This window comes from Macaca fascicularis, chromosome 14, assembly GCF_037993035.2.
Source record: "Macaca fascicularis isolate 582-1 chromosome 14, T2T-MFA8v1.1".
Lineage (NCBI taxonomy): Eukaryota > Metazoa > Chordata > Mammalia > Primates > Cercopithecidae > Macaca > Macaca fascicularis.
The window spans coordinates 77794194-77819800 of NC_088388.1; the positions used below are offsets into that span (position 1 = coordinate 77794194).

At 44.9% G+C, this 25607-nt stretch overlaps 1 protein-coding gene across 18 annotated transcripts in view; it reads right to left on the reverse strand.

The window, feature by feature from the left end:
• Positions 1-25607, reverse strand: part of TENM4 (teneurin transmembrane protein 4) — a 791957-nt gene that overhangs the window by 220240 nt on the left and 546110 nt on the right. For 13 of the 18 annotated variants that reach the window (XM_074014900.1, XM_065528781.1, XM_065528780.1 and 10 more), the window contains 2 exons: positions 21596-21694; positions 20146-20381 (listed from right to left, as the gene is read on the reverse strand). In XM_074014900.1, coding sequence (XP_073871001.1) covers positions 20146-20381; positions 21596-21694 — 335 coding nt within the window. The remainder of the gene's footprint in view (positions 1-20145; positions 20382-21595; positions 21695-25607) is intronic. The other 5 variants (XM_065528783.1, XM_065528778.1, XM_074014902.1 and 2 more) reach the window with 1 other exon arrangement.

Below are 25607 nucleotides of genomic sequence, written 5' to 3' on the forward strand. Positions count from 1 at the left end.
GCAATCCCCATTTAAAGCTGTGTATAGCAGCCGAATGCATGTTATCCAAATGATTTGGAAGACAGAGCCATAGATTTAAAAAAAAAAAAAAAAAAAAAGCTAAAAAATATACATGGTTCTCCCCAGCCTGCTAAGGATAGACCAGGCCACTGAAACAATATAAATTATAATCACTGTATTCCATGTTCCCTGAAGAATGAATGGTAACTACACATCATCTGTGTTACATCACAGGATTATCTATATGATACTCTGCAGTGTGTATTTATAACTCTTGTGCAAAACCTTCCTCAAGTACACTCAAAGTGACCTAGATAAGCAACTTGATACTGGTTTTCTCGTTAGACTAGTTTGTAATTCAACGAAAAGGTGAAAAGATGCTAAGGAGTTCAGAAACTGTGGAAAGGTAGCTGGTTCACAAGATCACCCACGCTGAAATGTTAATGATTTCTAAAAGCCAAGAGCCAAGGTGGGGGAAGTTCTGATTCTCTTGGCTCTGGTCAATCTCAACCCAGGGCTGACATTTTCCCCGTTGCCTTTTCCTGCCCAGAGAGACATGAGAGATGGCTCAGAAAGTGCAAGCTCTATCCTGACATTTTAAAGAAAGGCTCCATAGATGTTCAGACATTGAAGGCTCCCCCAGCACCTGGCCAGCAGGAGGCAATTAACAAAGTCATTACGCAGGAGTCACCAATATCAGTACAGGAGAGTTTCTGCTGTCACAACGCACACTTCCCTTCCAAAAATGGAATGCACGAACCCACTTGCATCTGTACATTAGCAGCTCCAGGGAGTGACTAGACACCTTTATAACCACAAGGAACTGTTGATTCGAGTGGCATTTTTGGTTTCAAAAGGCAGTGGGAACCAACCCAACCACGCAGCTTCCCACTTTTCTGTTTCATATTACTGCTCAGGTTTTTTCTTTCTTTTTTTTTTTTTAATGACTATTTCTATGAAATAAAAGTCACTGGGGTTCTTTGACTTATGGTCCTCTAATGGGGGGAAAGCTAAAAAGATAAAATAATAACAACAGAAACGACAGGTTTTCATTCCCTAGGTTATCTTCCTGGTTCTGCTACAAAGCCACCACATTTAAAAGTTCCAAACCAAGAAACTGTATACATAAGATGTACATGGCAGGATAACATAAAAAAATTGGAAGCAAACTCGATGTCTAAAAATAGGAGAACGACTTAGCTATCTTACTGTACAGGTACAGCATGGAATAGAAGGCAATCATTACAAAAAATAACTATGATAAACAGCAATGCAGGAAAATGCTTAAGATACAATGTTAAGGAAAAGAAAAGGCAGGGCACAAAATTGCATGTGTTTCCTGACTGCATCTCTGCAAAACCATGTATGCATATGAAAAACAGTTTGTAAAGAAATACATAAAAATGACATCAGGATTTGAATTACAGTAGCAGGATTATTTCCTAGTTTCCAAACTCATTTCAGTGCATCAGTGTTAAAAAAGAAGCTCTACAACTTAGTTTCAGAAGCAATAGGTAGAAGAGAAAGATGATACAGCATGGGGGAGGGGTCCTGACTTTGAGCTTTTGCCTTGTGTCTGACCCCATACATCGGGAATTACATATGCTCTCTCATTCAATCTTTACATGAATCTTGAGAAACTCGTTTGACAAATGAAGAAACTGGAGGCTAGGAAAGGCTCCTCAGCTGGCCCAAAGACACAAAGATAGGAAGTACTAAGGCCAAATTTGAACCCAGATCTTAAAACAGATCTGACTGGTTCCAAAGCCCAGGTTCCCCTCCTGGCACATCACACTGGTGATGAGTTACAATGCCTGAAAACTACATTACAATTTTTAAAAAGATTTTAAGGCAAAGCTTTCGCTGACAGCATAGCCAGATTTGCTCTTTTGAGACAGTTTGTTAAAAGGCTTTTTTCTCAGGGACAAAGCATGGGCCCCCATCCTTTCATATCCTTGCTGCCTGACTAGCGACTGATGCCCACAAACAAAAACCATGTAGATGCCAGTAAGCAACTTGTCACAGGCACAGTCAGTCTGCGTTTGGGTCTTTCTATAAAAGCACTCAGAGCTCGTTGAGTTACTGGTTTTGTGACTTTGGGCAAAGTACTTAGCCTGTCTGAATCTCAGTTTCCTCACTTGTAAAATGAAGCTGATAATATCTACCTCAAAGGATTGAATGAGATAATGTAATTTGCTTGGAACTATGCCTGGTACATACCAGGAGCTCAGTAAATGGCAGTTGTATCATCACTGTCATTTTGCTATGCTGATTTCCCTAATTTCTATATCTACTGAAAACTTTAAGCCAGCTCTGTGACATCGCCTTTTTTTTCTTTCTATATGTTCCCCATTAGTTCCCTTCCATGCTAGTTGTCAATTTCTTTAAATTGAGGGCCCTCACCTGCTCCCATTAGCTGATAGACTTTGGGGATGGGAACCAGAGATATCTGTCCAATAGATGAAACATCTTTTAAAAGCATAATTGCTATAAAACAGCCTGACAGGATCCCACTGGTGACCATGTGGGGGTAATTTTTAATCAAGTAAATATACTGCTTTTCCTCCTGTCTCTGGATAAACTTGACGGCAATAATCAGGGCTACTGTGTCTCACTCCCAAATTAAGTGTTTTCTGGAGAATGGATTCTGGCACAGTTAATCATTTGTCTGTGCCACGAAAAGTTATAGGGAAGGAGGCCTTTCAGCAAGGATTCACGGGCGCTGCTCAATGTTTCTGTATATCATGGTGGAGTTGGTCCCGAGCCAGAGGATCAGGTGCAGTCAGCCACGGAGGCCGGGAACAGGTGAGCCCACCACCAATACAGAGGAGGAATGTCACCTTAACTGGAGGGCACTGAAAACTGGTGACAAGGCAAATTGTAGGGGAACTGGAACTGAAACCTAATTTGTACAGAATAAACTGCTATTATTGCAGTAATAGAATAAGAAAGCTGTGTTTTCTGGGCACCTTTCCCCTGGTGGGCTCTACTAAGACCTCTTCTGTATATAACTAATTTAGGAGTTGGCCACCCCCCACCAACCTTTGGACTAACCTCAGCCCAGTTATCTGACCTCTCCCTGCCAGACTCCCCACATTGTGCTGGTTCCCAAGTCAAGAAAATGGCAGTGAAGGGCAGTGGTTGTGAGCACAGCCTCTGGAGCCAGAGAGACCTGTGTTCCTTCTCTGGTTCTGATGTGAACAGTTAGTTACATGACAACTTTACTCTTTTGAGCCTCTGTTTCCCCATCTATAAGATGGTGATAATAATACCTAGCTTTGAGAGTTGTGGAGATTAAAAGAAGTGATGTGCTTTACGAGCTCCTCATTGTGCTTGGTATTTACTGGCATGAATTACTGGATGGGAGCTCTCTGTTGGCATCAACATCATCTTCATTGTGTATCAAGGTTTTCACTAAAAAATGAAGTAAGGCCATATCAGGAGCTGGGGAGTGAGAAGCCTGAGTTTTTGTTCTGGTGTTAGGGGACATTGCTATGACTGACATCTCAGGTCCCAGGTACCTACCAACCCACTCACTGCACAGATGAAGAAACTCAGGCTTGATTAGTGCCTTTGTGTCAGGGCCTGGGAATGAGCTAAGCCCAGTTCTTCAGACTTCTAGTTCAAAACTCTTCCCACGAAGTGACCCTGTTATTACATTAATCACAACAGAAAATCGTGTCCAGAGCAGGACGGCCATCCTCATTGCTTGTTCTTCCATCAGGCACTGCTTCCCAGGTGAAGGGAACCATCTCCTTGGGTCTAAGGTAAGGGGAATGAACCCACAGCACAGGCCATGTCAGGCCATCAAGCAGCCCTTCCTTTAGGGCAGGGATTATTCTGGTCATTTCTGCTCCCCAGAACCTGGTCCAAAGGGGTGAAGAAGCAAGCAAGGAAAGGAAGGAGACAGAGGAATATTATTAAATCAATAACAGCTCCTACTTATTAAAATTTTACCTTGTGCATGACATAATGCTGAAGGATTCACATTTATTATGTCATTCAAACTCACAACTCTTTAAGTTAGATAATATTAGTAACCCCATTTAACAGATTAGGTGCCTCAAAACAGAGACAAGTAGTAGATATTACTACTTTAATTTTCTATCTCTAGAAAACCCAGGATCTAGAATTGTCTACAATTGTACCATTCAACATAGCAGTGCCAAGATCCAAAAGCAGATCCCAGTGATGCCAGATACGAAGTTCTTGTCACACTGTCATCAAGGAAGCACAGGACAGGCTTCCATTTCATCCTCATCAGGATAAAAATGCAGCTTCTGTCAAATCACTATCAACTGGGCAAGCGTTCAAGGAAGCGGCTCCACACAGAAGGGGCGCTTAAACCTAGTCCGATGCCCACCATCTGCCCTTCACATTCAGGCCTCACTAGTGACGCAGTGATCACTGAACCCAAAGGATCTCCTGCCTGTTCAAACCGCTCTGCTGGTGTGAGGAGTCAGCATTGCCCTTTGGGTGGTACAACACGCCACCGCCAGGTCTGGGACGGTGCCTGTTATTTCCTGAGTGTGCCATCGTCACATTCCTTTTTTTGTGGCCCTTGTGTTCATGATGACACCATTCCCAATGCTATCTGAAGTGTCCATATAAAGGTATTCCAACTTGCAAAGGACCAGCCTTTCACCCGAGACGCATCATCCCCTTCCTCACCTGTGCTAATGATCAAATGAGGCAGGAGAGAGAAACGTGTGTTTGGTTAGTGCTTGGGAGCTCACACAAGGAGAAGGTGCTTGTTGCTATGCTCCATTCCCATAGCTACTAGAAAATGTAGCGCTCCTTGGCTGTATAGAGCAACCCTCCTGTCTTCTGATTTTCTTTGGCGCGCCAGCCATGCAACTGATTTTCTTCATGATCAAAGTCAACTAGGAGGTGGTCCCCATTGTACCTCAGATGGAGTTTTAATTTGTGTATGTATTATGACAGGCCTTTTCCCTTTGGATCATTCACTTCAGCAAGAGGAATGAGGGCAGACAGCTCAACGTGGAGCCTGCCACCCGGATTTGTAACTTGGGATAATATTTCTTTATAATGAGAAACATTTTGAATCAGCACTTTAAAATCGCACAGAACAGAGTGTTTGATGTCCCTCCTTTACTTCCTACAGCTCCCCAGTCTCCAGTCCCACGGGTATTTTCCAGTCCTTGGGGACCATATCATATTTTCCTGTCCCCCCTGCCTTTATCTGTGCACAGAGCAAGGCACTTACTTGTGAGTTACCTCTGCTTCTTCTTTGATTACACACAGACCTTTGGTTTGGTTTAGTCTTTGACTAAAACTAAGAAGCTTAAGGCAGTAAGGAATTCCAGGGACCATGATGATGATAATGTTAACAGCCACAGACATTACTTGGAAGCTATGCTGTACCAAGCACTGTGCTGAGTGTTTTAGAAACAGTATCATTTAATTCTCACAAAGCCCAATGAGGTAAGTATTGCTATTACTCTCATTTGTAAGATGAGGAAACTGAGGCTTAAAGAGGTCTATCAACTTGTCCCACGTTACTAATTAGAGGTAGAGACCAAATTCAGATCTGAGTTAAGTCCAGATCGAACCTGCCCCCAATCACTATACCACACTGCTTTTCTGATTAGGTATCAAGCTGTGGAAATGTTAAAAATGGAAAACAAAAACAAAAACAAAAAATCAACATTGCCAATCTCATTGTTATATCGACCTACCTTTTTACTCAAATTTTGTTGGCAGTATTTTCCAGAGAATAGACACTTGACATAATATCTCTTCAGAATGGAAACAATGTTAAAAGAGCATTTTAAATGTGTGTTGAACACAATATTCAATGGTCTACGTTACTTCTGCCTGCTCAGGAGTCTCACTCTGTGTGAGGAGGGATTTCTCTGTCCCTCGAGCCTGCCTGCCCGTCCAGCCTCCATGCTTTTGCTGATACGATGCCCTCTGCTCGAACGGTCACCACCTTCTCTATTAAGAAAAAATTCCCCCATCCTTCAAGACGTACTTCAAATATTGCCTTTTCTGTGAGGATTTCCACCATCACTCCCAGCCAAAAGTGGCCACTGCCCCCAGCTCTGGGCCCTTATCATTATTTCTGCCCCTCTCCCATAAACACTGCCCTCATGGTATGCGCACCTGTGCTTCCTGTCCCTTGCTGGTTTCTCTACCAGGCTTAGTACCCAGTGGAACAGATCCGTAGAGACACAGCCAGGCTCCCAGCTCTGGCCCTTACCAGCTGTGCATCAACAGGGAAGTCACTTAACCAACCTGACTCTTAGTTTTTTCATCTGTGGAAATGGAAATAATAGAAAACCATCTCCCAGCCTCTTGTAAGAATTAAATTTAATGAGGATTCTTTAGAGATTATAAAGTATATTGAAAATATAAGGCATTATTATTATATTGCTTAATAGTTAATGAATGAAAGAACACCCAAATGTCCTAATGTAATACAGTCTGTATTTAATACACAGACTAATGCAAAGATTTATATGTGAAACCACCCACACAGTCTCAGACCTCAGCAATTAGGTGTATATACAGTGCTATTTAATAGACTTACTGCACTACAGAAAAGTCAGAAGACATAAACAAGGTGGAAAAGAAGAATTTTCAGCTTCTAGGTAAAGAAAAATGCTAATTATCCTAAAATTTTCATTTAAAGTTTTGCTACCCTCCTACTCCATCTCCTCTCAAATACCCTTTTTGCAAACACAGTTGGAATCAAATGTGTGCTTATATACACAGTGCCACACACAGGCTGAGACACACACAGGGGTCTGAGGAATATGTCTTCCTATACAATTCTACAGATGATCTGAGTGGTAAAATTTGAGACAATGTGATGAAATGGAGGCCACACTACAATTAATGATACTGGCATTTTTTCTTTCCCACTGGAGGCTGTGAACAAAATCTCACTGTAGGCTCAAGGGCATGATCAATCTAGCTGCCTGCCACATGCCAGCAGGAAGGGCTTTCTCCAAAGGGAAATGTTACAAGCCTGGAGAACAGCAGAATCAGATACTATGAGGTGCTGTTGCTCAATAAGCAATAGGTTTTGAGGTCTCCCGACGTTCATAATGTGGCCTCCTGTTGGCCCCAGTCCTGAAGCACTTTGGGTGCAAACCACCGCCCCAGTCAATGCACATGTGCATGGCAGTGCTGGCACAGCACATGGGGCAGGACAGACGGATGGACGTTCACTTTTCTTTCATAAGAAAATAAGTTTGTTTGTTTACTTATTTATTTATTTTGAGACAGAGTCTTACTCCGTTGCCCAGGCTCACTGCAACCTCTGCCTCCCAGGCTCCAGCGATTCTCTTGCCTCAGCCTCTCAAGTTGCTGAGATTACAGGCATGTGCCACCATTCCCAGCTGATTTTTGTACTGTTGGTAAGAGACAGCGTTTCACCATATTGGCCAGGCTATTCTCAGACTCCTGGCCTTGAGTGATCTGCCCCCCTTGGCCACCCAAAATGCTAGGATTACAAGCGTGAGCCACTGTGCCCTGTCTAGTTTCTTTCTTTAGCAAGGAGCTACTTGCATCCTCTCAGTAGTTCAGAAGGGTGAACCCCTCCCCTAAAGGCCCCCCAGCTATGGGAAGGGTAGAGCACAATGAGGAGAGGACGGGCTCTGGGTGTGAGTCCTGTCTCTTTCTCTCACTAGGGATCTGGCTTTGGACATATCATTTAACCTTCATGGCCTCAGTTTCTCATCTGTGGAAATGGAAATAAAAACAGCATGGTGCCCCTGTTTGCACTTAACAAATACTTACTGGATAAGTAAGACTCTTGAGAAGATTAAATGAGGAAACACATGTAACACTCAGAATAGCACCTGCCTGGCACAAGGCAAACTCTTGATTTGTGTGTGCCGCCATATTTGTGTGTGCTCTTACATCAGCTTAGGCTTTGCTGGGAGTGGCTGGGAGCAGGGGCAAAGGCACGCTGCAGACAGAAGGGCAACACGGCCCTCGTTTGCTCTGAGCCTCAGGTATGGGGCACAGGGACATGAGAGGAGGGCTTTTAGAGGCAGCACAGTCTGCATAGGGTTTACAGTCAGAAAACTGGACTTCTAGGTCCAGCTCTACTACTTACCAGCCATTCCAACCGAACAAGTTATTTGACTGCAGCAGGCCTCAGTTTCCACATCTGGGGCTTGCAGGACAGGAAATGCAGTTAGTAACTATAGAGAGCGCATCGACTGCTGGAGAGAAAAATTGAAAGGCCTCCCACAAAGGCATGGTATTGATTCTGTATTTGCCTAGCGGAGCCTCTCTTCTAAGGGGAAAGGCAGTCAGTGTCCACCAGCACTTGTGATTTCTGTAGTTTTATACTGAAAGTCTTCAGTAAAATAGAATAAAAGTACAGATTGAAGCCCCTAGATAGGTAAAATGCACAAATGGACACTTTAATGTAGACCCTTCTGATGCAGGTGCCAGAAACACCCAGCATCCTGTCTACGGTCCTCTGCCTTTCTTTAGGCTGTTCGGTCTTCCAGAAAGCCATTCCGATCTTCTCTTTCAACATCCTACTTGATTTACAAACTCAATGCCTTGTTTTAATTTTTCCTGATCTTCCCAGTTAGAATGAATTGCTGTCTCCTTTGGAATCCCACAGGGATAGGTTCAAACTCCAGTAATATACCTTTATCATCTGCCTAGAATTGCCATCAGCTCCTTACACATCTGGCTGTCCACGAAAGTAGAGATGACTCAGAGGCAGTGACTTCATCTGGCTTTGTCTGCTCCTCACAGCCTGGGACACAGTCCAAAAGACAGGCTCAGTGAATGCTCCCCACCAGTTTAAACCTGAATTTGGGGAAGCTCCTTCTGCTTCATCACCTGAAATCCCTGCATCCAGGGATGGCTCTCGGCTGCTAAACCTGAGAGGGTTTAAAATCTCCAGGTGATTCAGCTGCTGGGAAGCTGCGTTTACTCCACACCTACTATAGGTCATCCGCTGGACTGGGCCCTTTGCAGATGTTCTCTGGCTTAATGCTCAAACCACCACCTAGATACTAATTGACATTTTACCAATGATGAAACCAGGATACAGAGAGGTTTAAAAATGTGTCTGAGCCGGGTTTGGAATGCAGGTCTTACTTGGCCCAGTCTGTGCTTTTGCTCCGAGACCGTATTGCTGTCTTTAGAAGGATGAAGCTGTTTAGTTCTGGTCTTGTTGTTTTACTGATAGGAAGAAGCACTGAGTGGAAGGAGAAATATTGTGGTTTTTTCAGCCCTCTCTCTTCCTCTCACTGCTGCCTTCTTCCTTCCACCCTGCTCTTCTTCTCTGCTATGAAAAGAGGCTGAGCTCTGCTCCTCCTTGTCCTCTAAGCCTAGTGGACTTAAGTGTAGCCCCTTCCTAACTTCTCCTCCACAAGTGCTAGGTATTTACTCAGTAAAAGAATAGCCATCGGGGGGCTGTTTTCTCTTTCTCTCTGCACTTAAGTGCAATTAAATTATGTTATTTCACAGTAATTAGTCTGCAATACAAATGAGACTTGGGGAAAATTCCTTTCCAAGAAAGCTAAAAATCTATAAAATCCACTCCCTTTCCATACTCCCTGGGCAATGTTGTAGAAGGAGCACCCAGAGACGCAGCTGGGGCTCCTGCCTGACCAAGCACGGCTGTGCAGCCTCCTCGGGGCTTTAAACTGCCCCCAGGGCCTCCAAGCCCCGGGAGGGTGTGCTGTTTCCGCAGCCGCTGTTGTTCTTATTAGAAATGAATATATGAGTACATGTGGGTCCCTTCTTTTTGACACATTTCCAAACTCAGAAACTGCTCCCCTCAAACTCAACACATCTTGTTTGCCAGGGGGAAGGGGCAGGCAGATTTCATTTACAAGTGGCTCTTACTCTTAAGAACTAGGTGCCTGAGAATCATTTCATCTCCATAGCAGCCTCATACCCACATTCACGGGTCAGGAAACTGAGGTCCGGGCAGAGGACACTTCTTGCTTGGAGTCATAAGTAGTTAGGAGCAGATGAGGGTGCAAAGCTAGCCTGTGTCCCGTGCTGATTATGTTTCAGCAGCCACCTCTGGCTTTGTCTCCTCTGGTTTTCCCTCCGCATAGTCTCGAGGAGCCATTTTTCACTCACCGATATACACTTTCCACCTTGGTCTTTGTGAGAACTTGGAACCTCTATTTTTTCCTTTTTCTTTCCCTCCTCTCCAAGCTTTGCAACATCTGTCGTGTTCTGATCTCGACATCCTCCCATCCTTTCTCTCCTTGAACAAACTTTTGCTGGACACATGCTATATCATGCCAGATCCCGGCACAAGAAGCTGCGGCTATGATACTAAGTGTGATGGAATTGTTTTTGGTCCTTATGGAGCTCATAATCTAATGGTGGGGACAGATATTAAATGGTCCATGTCACAGTCATTCAGCAGCAATTGTGAGGAGCACCACAAGCACCATAAAGGCATAGAACTGGGTTCCTGGCTCAGCGGGAGAGGCTCACAGATGCTTCCCTGAAGTAGCGACACTTGAGCTAAGCTCTTGAAAAAGAACTGATTGGTAGAAGTGGGGTAGGAGATGGCAGGCAGCTCTCTCCAGGAATCCTTCAGTCTCTTTGGGTCTCAGAGCAACTTGTGACCCTGCTCCTACCTCCCACCAATTAAACTGGCAGACCCAGGATCAGACAGAAAGTCTTCTTCTGGCAGGGCTATGGGGAAATTGGATACCTGGCTGGGAGTCCTGACGTTCAGTCCTATCCTTCTGAACAGGATCTAGCAGTGAGTACCAGAGTTTAAACTGTTCACACCTTGTGACCCCGGAATCCTGCTCTGGGGAATACACCCTTTCCAAAATAATCCAAATAAGAAATAAGAAAACAGAGCAGAGGCACAAAGATGTTCACAGAAGTGCTACTTATAATGCCAAAGAACTGTAAACAGCCGGAATACAATGATATAGTAATGGCACAAATATAATAGGTTTTCCACTTGGCAAGAATGACAATTGTGTCAGTATTTGAAAATGTTTGCATGAAAAAATGGCCTGTGAAAAAGGCGGAAGGACATAAAGCTGTGTATCCTCACTGATTATGCTGAGGCTATGGCTTCTGTTGTTATTAAAAATGAACATACGAGTAAATGAGGGTCCTTTCTTTTTGACATATTCTCAAACTCAGAAACTATGAGCCATGATATGGAGGTCAAGGATAACACACAGAAAACCCCAGAATGTTTTTGTTGTTTGCCCCAGTATCTTGAATTCTGGATGATATCTTAAAAAATTTCTCAACAACACTGAAATACCCCAAGAGTCTGGAGATTATTTTAGGTAACACCTGATTTTAAAGCCAGTAAATAAATCACTTCTTCACTACATTTCTCAAAAACAGTGCCTGAAACTACAGAGACAGAGAACAGATAGATGAGTGATTGCCAGAGAGTGAGAATGAGAGGGGGGTTGACTTCAAAGGGGCATAAGGGAACTTTGGGGGTGATGGAATGGTTATGTGTTTTGACTGTGGTGGTGGTCACATAACTCTACCAGTGTGTCAAAACTCATAGAGTAGTACACTTAAAATGTGTTAATTTTCTGTATGTACATTATATCTCAATAAATGTGATATGAAGGGAGTGGCCTGGGCCTGGTGGCTGAGTGGGTGCAAAGGTAAGGGACAATGCCTGAGCAGTGGCTGGAGTTTCAATCCTAGTTAGGTCCCTAGAAGCACAGTCAGAGCCCTGTGCATGGCTAGGGAAAGGAATTCGACACAGAGGAAGACTGATGTCGTCCTGCTGCCTTCCACACTCACTCTCTATGCTTTTCCACCCTGCTTTGTGCCCTGGGAGGCTGGTCCACATGGCCTGGATCAATGGTTCTCTTGAGCTCTGACTTCTGGTTGGGTTCCACCACCAGGAGGAGGTTGTCGGGGTGGGAAGAAAGTGAGGTGGAGACTTCCGTCCTCTGGCTCCCTCACCGCCATACCTCTACTGAAGACCACACATCCATGTCAAGCAGCACTCTCAGCTGGCTACCTTCTCCAGGTTCTAGTAACCACTCCTTCCCCCTTGCCCCTTCATGCCCCTTCATGCCCCTTCATGGTGTCCTAGAACCATTAGCCAGGGGGTAGTACCATTCCTTGACACACTGCTCTTGCTTTGGTATTTAGCTTCTTAAACTGTCCTCAAATTAAAAACAAATGAATGATCAAATGACAAACCCCATAACCCACTGCCTGAATACTTCCGTTGCCAGGAAGGGCACTGTCAAACTCTCCTATCATGGGGAAGCTCTGCAAACTGGAAAATGTTCCTTTTCTTCCCTCTTCAGCCCTGCAGAGCGAGTTGGTCCCTTCTCCCTTCGTCAGCATTTCGGACAACTGCAGAGAACCATGCTGGTCTCCTAAGTCTTCCTTCTGGGGATCTGGAAGATATCTGTCTGTGGCCTGTTATAATGAGAACAATCTATATATATCTTCCTATTAGCAATTCCCACAGAGCAGCATGAAGGAATCAATCTTGGACAGAGAAGGCGTTAATGCAGGATCCTGTATCTTTATCACTTTTTCCTCCTTCTAAAAGACCAAGTTCAATCATCTCCATTTCCCATTCTTTGGGCTATAAAGCTAAATCTATGGCTCCTGTCCAAAAGGCCTGATGTGAAGTCAAAGAGAAAGGAGGGAAAATGAGCCTTATTGCACAGTAACACCCAGACCCAAGTGTAATAGGCTCATGCTAATGAGGCAACAGCATCTGAGATCCTGATATTGCATGAGTTGAGCCAGATGGAAATAACTGGGGGTTGAGGATTGGATACATCCACCCTGGCCTCTATCTGTAATTCTTTCTCTTTCTCAACACATCTCATGTCCATTTCACCTGTATCTGAGCCCCAGAACACAAAATACACAGTTCTGCCACCATGCTTTTGCCCATGCTGCTCTTTCGCCTAGAGTACCCTTGGCAGACTTAACCATCTTGCAAGGCCTCTTATTCAACCAAGTCTTAATTGAGCCCAGGTACCTTGTGCCAGGCTTTGTGCTAGGTGGGGGAGTGAACTCCCCCTAAAAAGAAGGAAAGTCTAATATGTCTTCTAACTTGAATTGCTGCCATACTGAAGTCCAGTTTGTATGAGGAAATGTCAGAGATACTGAGAGTCTGTACCATTCTATGCAAATTGCACTTAATGCTCAAGTTCACTTCTATCACCATTTCCTAGATAGCCTCAAGAACTGCATGACCCAGAGTCTTCCAGACCAAGAACTGCAATATTATTCCAGCAAGCAAAGCTCTCTAACAGCTGCCTTTTGAAGAGCAGCAATTAAGCATTAAGCTCAGCAACATTCTCACTTATAAATTAAACTATCACCACTTCAAACAAGGGTTCTGATTTTTTTTTTTTTTTTGTACTCCACAATCAGTCCTTGTGGAAGTGAAAAACGCAACCTAATTTAAGAAAGGATCCCTCACTGCTGTTACACAAATTGGAATGTTCCACTATGGTTACCCAGAAAATGCAGAAGCCCTCATCTGAGACTGTACCCTTTATGTCCTGGTGCAATTTCCTAGAGATATAGAAATACAGACTAGGAAGGACCTTACAGGACAATCTACTCCTGCCACATTGTGGGTGAGGACCAAGGAAGGGTAACAACCATCTCCCAAGGCAACCAGCAAGGGACATCTCTTTTATCACATACTCTGTGTTTTTCAACATCATCTCATTTAACCCGCACAACAGCCTTATGAAAGTAGTACTATTATTCCTCCCACTATGCAGATGAGGAAACCAAGGATCAAACAGCTAAACAGCTGGAGAGTGGCAGCGCTAAGATTTCTGTGGAGTTGGTCAGGCTCCAAATCCTATCTTCTTTCCTGATGAGAACCCCACATTGCCTTAGAGAAATCACAGAGAATGGCGCCACTGTCCTGCTGGGCAGACCTGAACCTGATGATACAGCAATCACCAACCAGTGTCCTTTCAGGTCTTCATTTAAATGTAAAGCCACTCCTCATTTTAGATTTATTAACAAGTCTTTTTCATCTCCTATTCCAAAGGCCTACCTGGCAAGACAGGTGCTTGAAGAATCCTCAAGATACTAATCTGAGGCTCTTCTGCAGCACACAGTGTCTGTGTTTTACATAGAGATTCGGAACACAAGGGAAGCTGTCAGTTTTATCTGGATAGAAGCAACAGTTGGTGAAGCACAAATCAAGTTCTGTCCTAGTTAGAGAAATGATGTGAGCTGCTTTGCAGGTGACGATTCTTCTTGTGGCTGCATTGCTGGAACAACGAGACATCCCTACAAATGTTTTCCGACAGGTCCCCCTGGTTGTTTTGTCAGCTGCCCTTGGACTAACACAGGCCAGGAAGCCTGTTGGTGCTGCAGTGAGACAAGCCAGGTCCAAGTTCTCACTCAGGAGTAACTAATACTCTGTTACATGAGATGCTAATAATTCTAATAATACCTATAACAATAGTAGTATCTAATTTTTATTGAGTGATCTGTGCCAGGGAGTGAGCTAGGTACTTCTTATAAATTATCTTACAGAAATTTCACCCCAACCCTGTGAAGTAACCACTATTATAATCTTCATTTTGTAGATAGGGCAACCGAGGCAGAGAGAGGTTGTGTAAACTCGCCAAATGTCACAAAGCTTGGAAGCAGCAGTGCCGAGATTTAAAAGCAGGCAGTCTAATTTCAGAACCTATGCTCTCAACTACCATGCTGCTCTTGGTCCCTCTCCAAAATGGGCGAATCATTCCAGCCACTTCCACGAGGAAAGTGAAAACCAAGGTTCAGATAGGTTAAGCAAACTGCCCAAGTTTACACAGTCAGCAAGTGATACAGCCAGGGTCTGAAGTGAGATCTTTTGATTCTACATTGTCTGTTCGAGCCCAGGGCCTATATAGCATAGTTGGCTGAAAGCATGGCCTTTGAAATCCCAAGTCTTGGTTGTATCCCAGCTATGTCATATACTGGCTGTGTGACCCAGGCAAGTTGCAAACTTCTCTGAGTTTTAGTTTCCTTGTCTGGAAAATAGAGAAAATCATACTCATCCCACAGAATTGTGGTGAGGGTCCAGAGAAATGATACACGTAATGGGCCTGGCCCAAGGCTAGGCACATAGCAAAAATTCAAAAAGCCAAATATTAAGATGAGAAAATTACAGCATACAGGTTGAAAGTGTGAGCTCGAAAGAGAAAAAAATTAGAAAGCATTAGCTCAAGAGCTTGAGTGCCTGCGGCTGGGTGGATCATAGCCCTAACATTTACCATGCAACAGTGGGCAAGCTACTGAAGCTCATGGGGGCTCAGTGTCCTCATCTGTCAATTGCAAATAATAACTTATGATTGTTAGGAGATTTCAGTGAGGAAACACAAGCAACATGCTCAGAACAGAAAGGGGCACGTGGACAGCATACAATCCAAACTAACTGCTCTTTATGAATGATAAACAACGGCCAAATGTGATTTTTACTACTCTATATCGCACCTTTTTGGTAAACATGTTTTAAAAACAATTAAATGCTACACAATAAAGCATTTAATTGTTTATTTTAACAATTGGCAGTACAAGCTTCAGGGTCTGCCCTAAAACTAGCGTTGCCCCTTTCGACATCATCTCATGTAACCTGCACAACAGCCCCCATTGTGTTCTGCCAACAGATTTCTCCAGAAAAGAAAAGACCCGGTATTCAAATGGAGACTAACAAGGACCTGAAAACTGTACTAGGAAGAATTGGTGAATAAAGCACTGTAAACTCATCCTCAGTGGCTGTCTTTCTGAATTGGCGCCTTTGGAGACAAAAATATACATTTTCTCTCTGAAGAGATCCCACAGTTGTGTGAGGGTCCTCCCTGGATTCCCAGCTCAGGCCAGAGCAGCCAAGTAGCACTCCCAGGAGAGGAGGAGATGGCCCATGGGCAAGGCTCTGGCTTCCACAGTCTCTGTGGGGGGTAAGTGCTGACTCCAGTGTCTCTACTTTCTCATGAAAATACCCGTAAATGTATCTGTAATTGAAAGGTCACTGGTGGCACAAGTTTCTCAAGATACTTTCCAACTAAGAAATGGAACATCAGCTGGGCGTGGTGGCTCACACCTGTAATCCCAGCCTGTTGGGAGGCTGAGGCAGGAAGATCATTTGAGGCCAGGAGTTTATGACAGCTTGGGCAACATATTAGACCCCATCTCTACACACACACAAAATGAAAAAGTAGCCAGGTGCAGTGGGAAACAACTGTAGTTCCGGCTGCTCGGGAAGCTGAGGTGGAAGGATCACTTGAGCCCAGGAGTTCAAGGCTGCAGTGAGCTATGATTGTGCCAGTGCACTCCAGCTTGGGGGACAGAATGAGACTCCCATCTCTAAACAAACAAACAAACAAACAAGCAAGCAAACTAAACATCAAATGAATCTGTCAGGATTACCAACCAGACATGACAGCCCTAGGCAGATAATAGCAAAAGAAAAATTCTTTTCCACCCTCTGTTTCTGCCTCCCGCTCTGCTGGTGAGGTGATGCAATTCTTATCTGGAACCTGATAGGATGTAGAAAATAATTACAAATGAAAAGGTTATTCATAATTTTTAAATGAGTTAATTAGTAAACCCAGTCAGACTCACTCATTACAGTAATTAATAATTGATTATACTTGAAATTAAACACAATTTTTCATCAAAAATCTAATTAAATATCTGTGCTTTTGCCTGTTGATTAGATCGGCTGGTCTGCTGGAAAAGGGTCTTTGTTAGGGATATTTGTGCTTGGCTGAGACAATTAATTTGATTTTTAATAATTGATGGTTCCTTCCAAGTTAGTCATCACAGCCTGTAATTATGGCCAAGCAACAAGATGCTCATGCCTTGTCCTCAGCAGCTGCAGGAGACCAAACAATAAGGCTGCTACCCCCTAGCTTGTGAAGCAAGGTTGGGATGGTCCACACACCTGCAATGTGTTCACCTGCGTTAGCTTACAGCAAGCTCGCAAGCATCCTTCTGAGGTGTGGGTTGTGCCTATTTTCTAGATGAGCAAATCAGAACTCAGAAAGAGAAATGACTTTCCCAAGGGTGAGGAGCTGCTGTGTGGTGAAGCAGGGACTGGAATCCAGGGCTGTTGCGGTGGGTCTAAGCTCTTCCCCAACATCTTGCTGATTCTCCAGGAAACAAAGGGAATGCCACAGGCTTGCCTCTCTGGCTTGATCACTGTATATGAGCCCCAGCGTCCAGTCCAAGCATTTCTACAGAGACAGAATATTATCTGTGTAGAAATATCTGTGTTATTCTTGGCAAGGACACACTATCAGTGAACTGACCATTCCTGGCTTGAGACACAAAATCTTCAAAATTGACCTTCGATCCACCTCCTCTTCTCCACCTACGTTGTCAGTGTTGTAACTGAAGCCATCAGCTTTTCCTGACTAGTTGACTGCAATAGTTTCCCAACAGGTATGCTTCTACTCTCTCCTTTCTCTACCCTTACCTTTCTAAAATAAAAATCTGTGTCCTACCACTGCTTAAAACTGTTCAGTGGCTCCCCAGTTGCCCACCCAATAAGGTCCTCAACTTGTCCTCCAAGCTGATCTTCATAATCTGACGACACACTTCTGTATTAGCTCCAACAGTACACCCCACACTCCTCAAATGCTTCAAACACAGAAAACATCTTTGCTACCACATCATCCTCTTTCAAGTCTTTGAAAGCTCCCTTGCTTTGAAATGTCCTTTCTGTATGTCTACTTCTGGCTAACGCCTACTTTAAAATGCAGCTCAAACATCACCTTTGCCAGGAAGCCTTCCCTACTCCTTTTGGCTGGGGTTGGGTATTCTCACAGCCCCTGAGCTCTGTATAAATCAATCACTGTTTCAGATTTGCCTGCTTACATAGCTGTCTCTTCTTTTAAGCTACGAGTACCTCAAGGGTAGTGACCATATAGTTAACCCTAGCACTTAGCATAGAGCCTGGCTCAAAGCAGGTACTCCATATGGTTTGCTGAATGAAAAACAAAATTCACAAAATTGTGGATTTGAAAGCTGTCAATGTTGGAAGGAAAATTAAAGGTTACCCAGTGAAAACCCTCAGGCAGTGCTTGAATCTTATTCTAAGTGGTCCCTGAGCTCTATCTGTATCCTTCCTGTGACAGGGAGCTCACTACTTCCCACAGTTGCCCCTATCTTTAGATAGCTGAAGACTGATCATGTATTCTTATTAACTGGGAGAGAAAGAAGCCCATGAGATGGAAAACAGGAGAGAGTTTGATTAATCATGTAAACATTTACACTTTCTCACTGAATTAGGCTATATGATATAAACCTTAAGACTTCAACACAAAACAAATTGATGTGTATATGTAGCAAACTACTCAAATTATGACTTATGCCTGCTTGTCCAGAAGTATACTCACTTAGGAAAAATAATAATGTCAGCCAAAACCAAGAGCTGTGCCAGTGGTTGGTGGTGACATAGTATTGGTGGTGCCAGAAGAAACCTTCATGCCAAGTAATGGTACTGGAACCATACAACCCTCACTGGTAACCCACTCCATATCAATGATGCACCTCACAGAGCCTAGGTAGACCTTGACCTCTCCCAGTTTGGCTGTTTCATTTATACAATGACCCATAGCAGGGATGGCAAATACTTGACATGTTATCAATATTCTCCATTTCTGTGACGATAACAGACATCACTAATCAATCACAGATAGTCTCTTACATTGAGCCTAAATATAGCCCCAGTATCTTTCTCAACACAGCATTCTAGGCAGCAGCAACTAAACAATCAGACAGAAGAAGAGATGACATATGCATGCCACCCTGGCCTTGGAGCCATGAAATTCTCTAAGCCAATATTCACCAGGGGAAAAGAGAACTGGCATGCTAGAGGAGGCTTATTGTAGCTTGAGATATTGAAGGGGACCTCCCTTTGCAGGACTATCATCTTCTTGATTACTTACTTTTATAAAATTCAAGAATCTTTAGTGGAACTGACCTTACAGCTTATGCCACTCAAAGCCCATCCATGCTTGAACCACTTCTCTATCTCTTGAACATGTGATGGCCCATGTTGTATTAATCATTCTTAGTGACAGCTGTTACTACGTCTCAAGACAGCCCCTGTTCAGCCACAATGACTTCGCTTGTTACCAAGTTCTTTTTCACAGTGGGCAGCACTCTTTTTTTGTCCTCTGCCAATTAGTTATATTTCTATGTACTGGGCTTGTGCTGAAAAAGTCCCCTTTGCTTGCAGAATTATCTTAGAATTCCTTAGCATGGGTTCAAGGCCTTCTCAAGCTGGCCCAACCTACCTTAAGACTTTGAATTACAGACTTAGAAGGTTGGAAAGGACCTCAAGGGTTAAGCCAACCTCCCTTCCAATGCCTTTACCAAGAGGCTGATTTATACAGAGGCAGCAGACCCTGCACAACACCCACAGATCTCTTTGGATTAATATCTTTCCTGGGAAAAGACCAAAGCAAGGGGTCAGAAGTAGGAAGCCAGACTGTGTTACAAATTCATCAGAAGACTGCATGGTGGGAGTCATCTGCTGTATCAAGGCAGAAGTCGGGAGGAGCTCCTTATGTCTGTGTGCGCACCCGGGGTCAGGTGAGCACTGCTCCATGTCAGCCAGCATTCTCTGCTCTTTGTGCTGTCTGGGACCTTCTGCTTCTCAGTCAGAATTTCCCTGGGTTCCTGACCATGGTTTAACTCAGGACATCTACCTTCATACATGCTTTCCTGCCAGTTTCCCTCCAACCCCACAGTGCTCCATCTCCTTTCTGCTCCTCACTGCAGCCACACAGTCCCAACAGGAGAGGCTACCTGCTGTTCAGCCTCTCCAACTTGTCATTCAGTTGTATGTACTCAATCCATGACACTTATGCCATAGATCCCCATCTCAAAGGCTAGTCTTACTGAGTGCTCACGCCTTAATACCAGGCACCCAACACACAAAAGGACAGATGCCCAGCTTCCTTCCTGATATAAGTGCAGAAGGATGCAGAGGAAGGAGAGGAGGGCCCCGAAGAGCTGACCCTGCAGTGTCGGGGTGCAGACTGTCCAGAACTCCAGGGCTGCTTGCCTCACACTGCTTGCTTTGCCTGCCATGCTAGTAAGGAGGCTTCAGTGCCCACACGTGTCTTGGTTGCTGCCCTCTGGGCCAAAGGGGAGCAAGGGAAGCTGGGGTGAAGAGGTGCTTACCCACAAAGTATGCCAGCAGGATGACCAGCGTGGCTGAGATGACGATGGCGCTCAGGGCTGCGCACTTCCAGTTACAGTACTTGGAGGGCTTCTTGAGGTTAAAGGCCGGCCGGGCGAAGGTGCTGCGGGGCAGGGGTCGGGGCGGAGGGGAATACACTGTGCTGGACGTCAGTGGGTACCCTGGTGATGTGGTGCAGAAGAGCGGGGAGGTGCCTCCAGGCTTGAAGAGGAAGTGCCTGCAGATGGAGAGCAGCAAAAGGGTGTCAGGAGCTGCCCACAGACCAGGCACCCAGACAAACCTGGAGGCCAGAGGTGGCAGTAGAAGAAGCATGCAGAGGAGCCTGGATAGAGAGTCACCACAGAGACCTGGGAAAGGACAGGAACAGGGAGAGCCACGGACTAGACCACGGAACAGGGCACACAGAGACATGTTTCCACTGAACAGGGATGGGACAGCCCTACCCATGGGAAAGCCCACCCAAGGCAAGGTAGAAGGTGTTACCAACTCAACAGAAGGCTGGCACTGAGATCCTTTTCCTGGGAACGGATGGGGCTGGGATGCTGTTTCTTGGGGAATAAACTTCCTATTCTCTAAAATTATTATAGTAACTTGGAAAGTATCTAAAATCCTGTTCTGTCCCCTGGAGATAATGAGACTTAAAACTGTTCTTCTCCCTCCAATGCTTCTGTTGCCGGTCTATCTCAACTGAGGATTGGAATACCCTTCTTTTTAAAGGGGGTTTTATTGGTGTTGAAGCCAAGAAACCATTATTAAGTTATGCCATGGCCAGGAGTCCCCTAGTGGCTGTCACATGGCCAATGGTAGCAAATGCCTTGAAAGCACTCTGCCCAGAAGCCAGACTGCTGCCTCCCAAGCCCAAGGTGAAAGCTGTGTTGGGGGACAGAGAGGCAACTGCACCCTACAGCCTAGTCATGAGGTCAGCGGGGTATGGTCAAAGCACATGGTTGTGACCAAACTAGGTGTCAGGAGCTCCTCCACAGCTTGGCTTTAACCATGGCCACGGGAGGACTTGCACACAGCCTGGGAAATGGAGTGCACTGGTTGCACTGTATCCCCCAGAAGTCTTAGGGCAAACCCACCCCTGTTGGGGTACAAGGTGCCTCAGGCTACAGAATACATGCTCAGGGCCAGAGTTCAAACAACACAGGGACTGTGCTGCATTAAAAATGCTATGTGAGATGGTTTTGGAATGGCAAAGGCAGCCAATGAGATGCCAAGAGCTGCATATTAACAAGACTGCTGTTAATATGCTGGGGGATAGGGTATTCCAAGGATAAACTGTTGCAAGTTGAACATGGACTTGGAGATGAGCATGCCACATGGATCACCTCCCCCAGGAGATCCCAGGGAAAGGTCTCAGGGTCTGCATGCAAGTGCAGGAGCCACAAGGAGAGCACACACAGAGAGGAGAATGGGGATGTCACCTACCCGTCACCGTAAGCCCCATCGTGGCGGGAGGCGCCGAGAATGTCCATCTCAATGAGGTTGTCCTGCAATGTCCCTAGGAATGGCTGCTTGCCTAGGTTTCTACGCACACATGGAGACATGAATGAAGCAATGAGTCATGCATTGATGAAGGGGGATAGTAGAGAAACACACAAAGTGGCTGTTTGGTGCAGCTGTGTGCATGAGACCAGCGGGACATGGTTTCCAGGCAATGGGTCAGTGTGCAAGCCACATGTGCAAGGGTCCACCTGGCACAGAGCATCCAGAGGGAATGTTGTCTATACAAACCCAAGGTCTGGCAGTTGTGTGCATCATATCACAGTTCTCACTGAAGAGGACTGACATGTGTCTGGTACTGAGCTAGGTATGCTACATCCAGCCTCTCAAATCTTCAAAATGGCCATGCGAGGAAGGCAATGTAATCCTCATTCTACAGGTGAGGAAACTGAGATGTGGAGAGGTAATGGGTCTTGCCAAGGTCAGCTAGCAAAGTTCAAAGAAGGAATTAGAGCTCAGGTTCCAAAGCCTGTGCTCTATCTCTACTTGATACTGCCTACATCTGCTTAAACAGTGAGTGGCTAGAGACACTCATTTGGCTAGTCCAAAGAAAAAAAAGTCAGCATTTTTGGCCATTGTCTTCTAAAGCCACAGTTCTCCAACTTTCTGGAGAGCTAAGCATTGCTGAGGCCCATCCCTAGAGATTCAGTCAGCAGGTCGGGTGGGGCCTGAGGATCTGTATTTCTCCCAGGCCCCCAGGTTAATGCTGACCATGGTCAGAGGATCATGGTCCTCTAGCTGTGCGGGGACCTGGGTGATGACTGGTTAGCAAAGATGGAGCTCCACCGAAGACAAAGGAGGATGCTCTCTGTTCCCCAAGTGCACAGCATTTTGTGACTTTACCTATTTCTAACCCAGAATGAAGATAGACATACTTGCCCTTTTTGGTCTCAACCAGGTCTGCTGAGTGACATGATTCACTTGAGTAGGCTGGAGCCTGTCTCCTGATCATTTCGGGACTGCTGTCACCTCACTTTCAGACTCTGTGGTGAATCATTTGTAACAATCCAGTGGTGGCTTCAGCCTGTTTCATACACCCAAGAAAGGGACTGACTGCAGAAAACTAACTTTGGACCCAGCCCTGCCAAGGACCTTCTTTCTGACTTTGACCAGGTCTTAGAGCCAGTATTCCCAAATTCAAGACCCTTTTATGCCACTCTCTTGCTGTGCAACTTTAGGTATAGCCCTTAACCTTTCTTTATCTTACTTCCTTCATGTAAAAAGGGATTACAATACTAAACTCACAAAGTTGTTATATGCATCAGCTGAGATAATGGTGGAAGAAGTATTAAGGGCTATACAAATACTATAGGAGTACTAATGCTAAATATAATAGTTACTACCTACCCTATATCTACCACATATTATTTATTGTTCCAGAAGCTCTGCAATTATCTAATTTAAATCTTATTCCTCACAATAACCCTATGAAGTCAGCACTTTCATCTCTATTTTGTAGATTGGCAAAGCAAAGCTTGTAGAAGCAACTTTTCTAAGATCATATCATAAACAAGTGGAGAGCCGAGTTGGAGCCTGGGGTTATCTGACCCCAGAACTCAGTCCCTCTCCACTTTATAACCCTGTCTCACTCTGCACAGCTTTGTGGCTACTGCCCCTGGTCAGCCTCAAAGACCAAAACGAGGAGGCACTGTAAGTACTATCTGGAAGTCCCCTTTCGTTAACATCCCTTGGGACAGTGGAAGCACATGGCAACACTATTTGCAGGTGGAGTGCTGAGTACAGCAGTGGTGGTGGGGACCTCCTCTTTTGGTGAGTTGTGAAGCACTGAACACAAGCCCCTCAAGTCTTCCCCAGTGCCTGGGAGGAGCTTTAGGGGTGTGGAAGTCCCTCAGAGTGGCTCCATTTCCATCTCCAGGCTGAGAGCCCTGCTGATGGGAGGCCTGGTGGCCCCGTGGGAGGCATACAGGCCCTGAGGCCAGACAGATCTAGGTTCAGGTCCCATAACCATCATTCACTGGCCCTGGGCAGGTGACCCAGTCTCTCTAAGTATCCATAGAAGGGGATAATTGTTCATTTTACAAAACCCTAAGCGTAATTTGGATCATATCACTTCTCTGCTCTCAAACCTCCAATGGCTTCATAAGCATTTTAGAATAAACCATAGTCCTTGCCAGGGCCCACAAGCTCCTGTAAGATCTGGCCTTTAGTTCTTCTCAAACCTCATTTTCTGTGCTATAGGTACACTGGTCTCCTTGCTGTTTCTTAAACAAGCTAAACCTTGGCTTTCCTCTGCCTCCCTCAACTGTCTCTATGAATCAGAACCCTCCTGAAAATATCTTCATGGAATATAACCTCCCTCCTCCCCTCATCAACTATTACCTTCTTACCCTAACTAAAATAGCTCCCAGCCTACTCTTCCCAATCATTCCCTGGCCCCTTGTACTGATTTTTCATCACAGGACTTCACACACACATACACTCCTCTCTCTCTCTCTTTCTGAAGAAAAATAAAGCAATGACAGTGCAAGGGGCCAGGAAGTGATTAGGAAGCGATAAACACACACACATATATCCAATATATATATGCTTATCTGATTATTGTGCTTCTCCTAATGCATTTTAAGTTCCACAGGGCAGAAATCTTATCTGTCTTGTTCACTGCTATGTGCCCAGAGTCTAGAGGAATATCTGGTACATGGTAGCAGGCACTCAATAAATGTGTGCTGAATACTGCTGAATTCAGGATACACAAAGGGAAGCATGCCGGCATACAGCAGGCACACAGTCAGTGCTTCATTGAAGATGGCAGCAGATGGCATTCTATGATTGTTTCCTCCATTCCTGCATTTCAGGAGGGAACTGTCCATTCTCTCTACAGCATGAGCAGGTCCAAGGAAGAGCTCCTGCCGCCCCCCGGGACCTGAGGCTGGCTACATGGCATGCTCCCTAGAAGACCTGGGAGTCTGGCTTGAGTCAGAAGGCTCAGACCCCGTTTTAAGATATAGAGTCAAATCTATACCTTAAAACCATCAGAAATAAACAAAGAAATACATTCACAGAGCCGGGTACAGTGGCTCACACCTGTAATCCTAGCACTTTGGGAGGCCAAGATGGGTGGATCATGAGGTCAGGAGATCGAGACTATCATGGCTAACACGGTGAAACCCCATCTCAACTAAATTTACACAAAATTAGCTGGGAGCGGTGGTGGGTGCCTGTAGTCCCAGTTACTTGGGAGGCTGAGGCAGGAGAATGGCATGAACCAGGGAGGTGGAGGTTGCAGTGAGCTGAGATCGTGCCACTGCACTCCAGCCTGGGCGACAGAGGGAGACTCTGCCTCAAAAAAAAAAAAAAAAAAAAAAAAAAAAAAATATATATATATATATATATATATATTCACAGAAAAGAAATACATTCACAGAAAAAGACATAAAGGATAAAGATCAAAATGTTAACAGTAGGGATTTTCAAGTGACTGGAAAAACAGTGATTCTTATTTTAACTTTTATAATTTAGAAAGAAACAGTTATTTTTAAAAAGAGAGAGACTGGATAATTATCTTCTAAAAGTATGGATCTGTTAGGAGAGGGGAAGAGGTGATGCAACAGAGTAAAGGATTTCTAGAGAAAGAGGGTACACCAGTCTCCTGAAAGAGCTTCCACACTCATGCTAATGTGCATATTAATTATTTAGATCCCTCTGGAATTTGGGGAGACATGAGAACTTGCTGAAAATGTTGGCTACTGGCCAGGTGCAGTGGCTTACACTTGTAATCCCAGCACTTTGAGAGGCTGAGGCAGGTGGGCTGGAGTGCAGAAGTTCGAGATCAGCCTGCGCAGCATGGCAAAATCCCACCTCTAGAAAAAAATTCAAAAACTAGCCAGGCATGGTGCCATGTGCCTATAGTACCTATACTACCAGCTACTGGGGAGGATCACCTGAGCCCAGGGAGGTTGAGGCTGCCATAAGCCGTAAC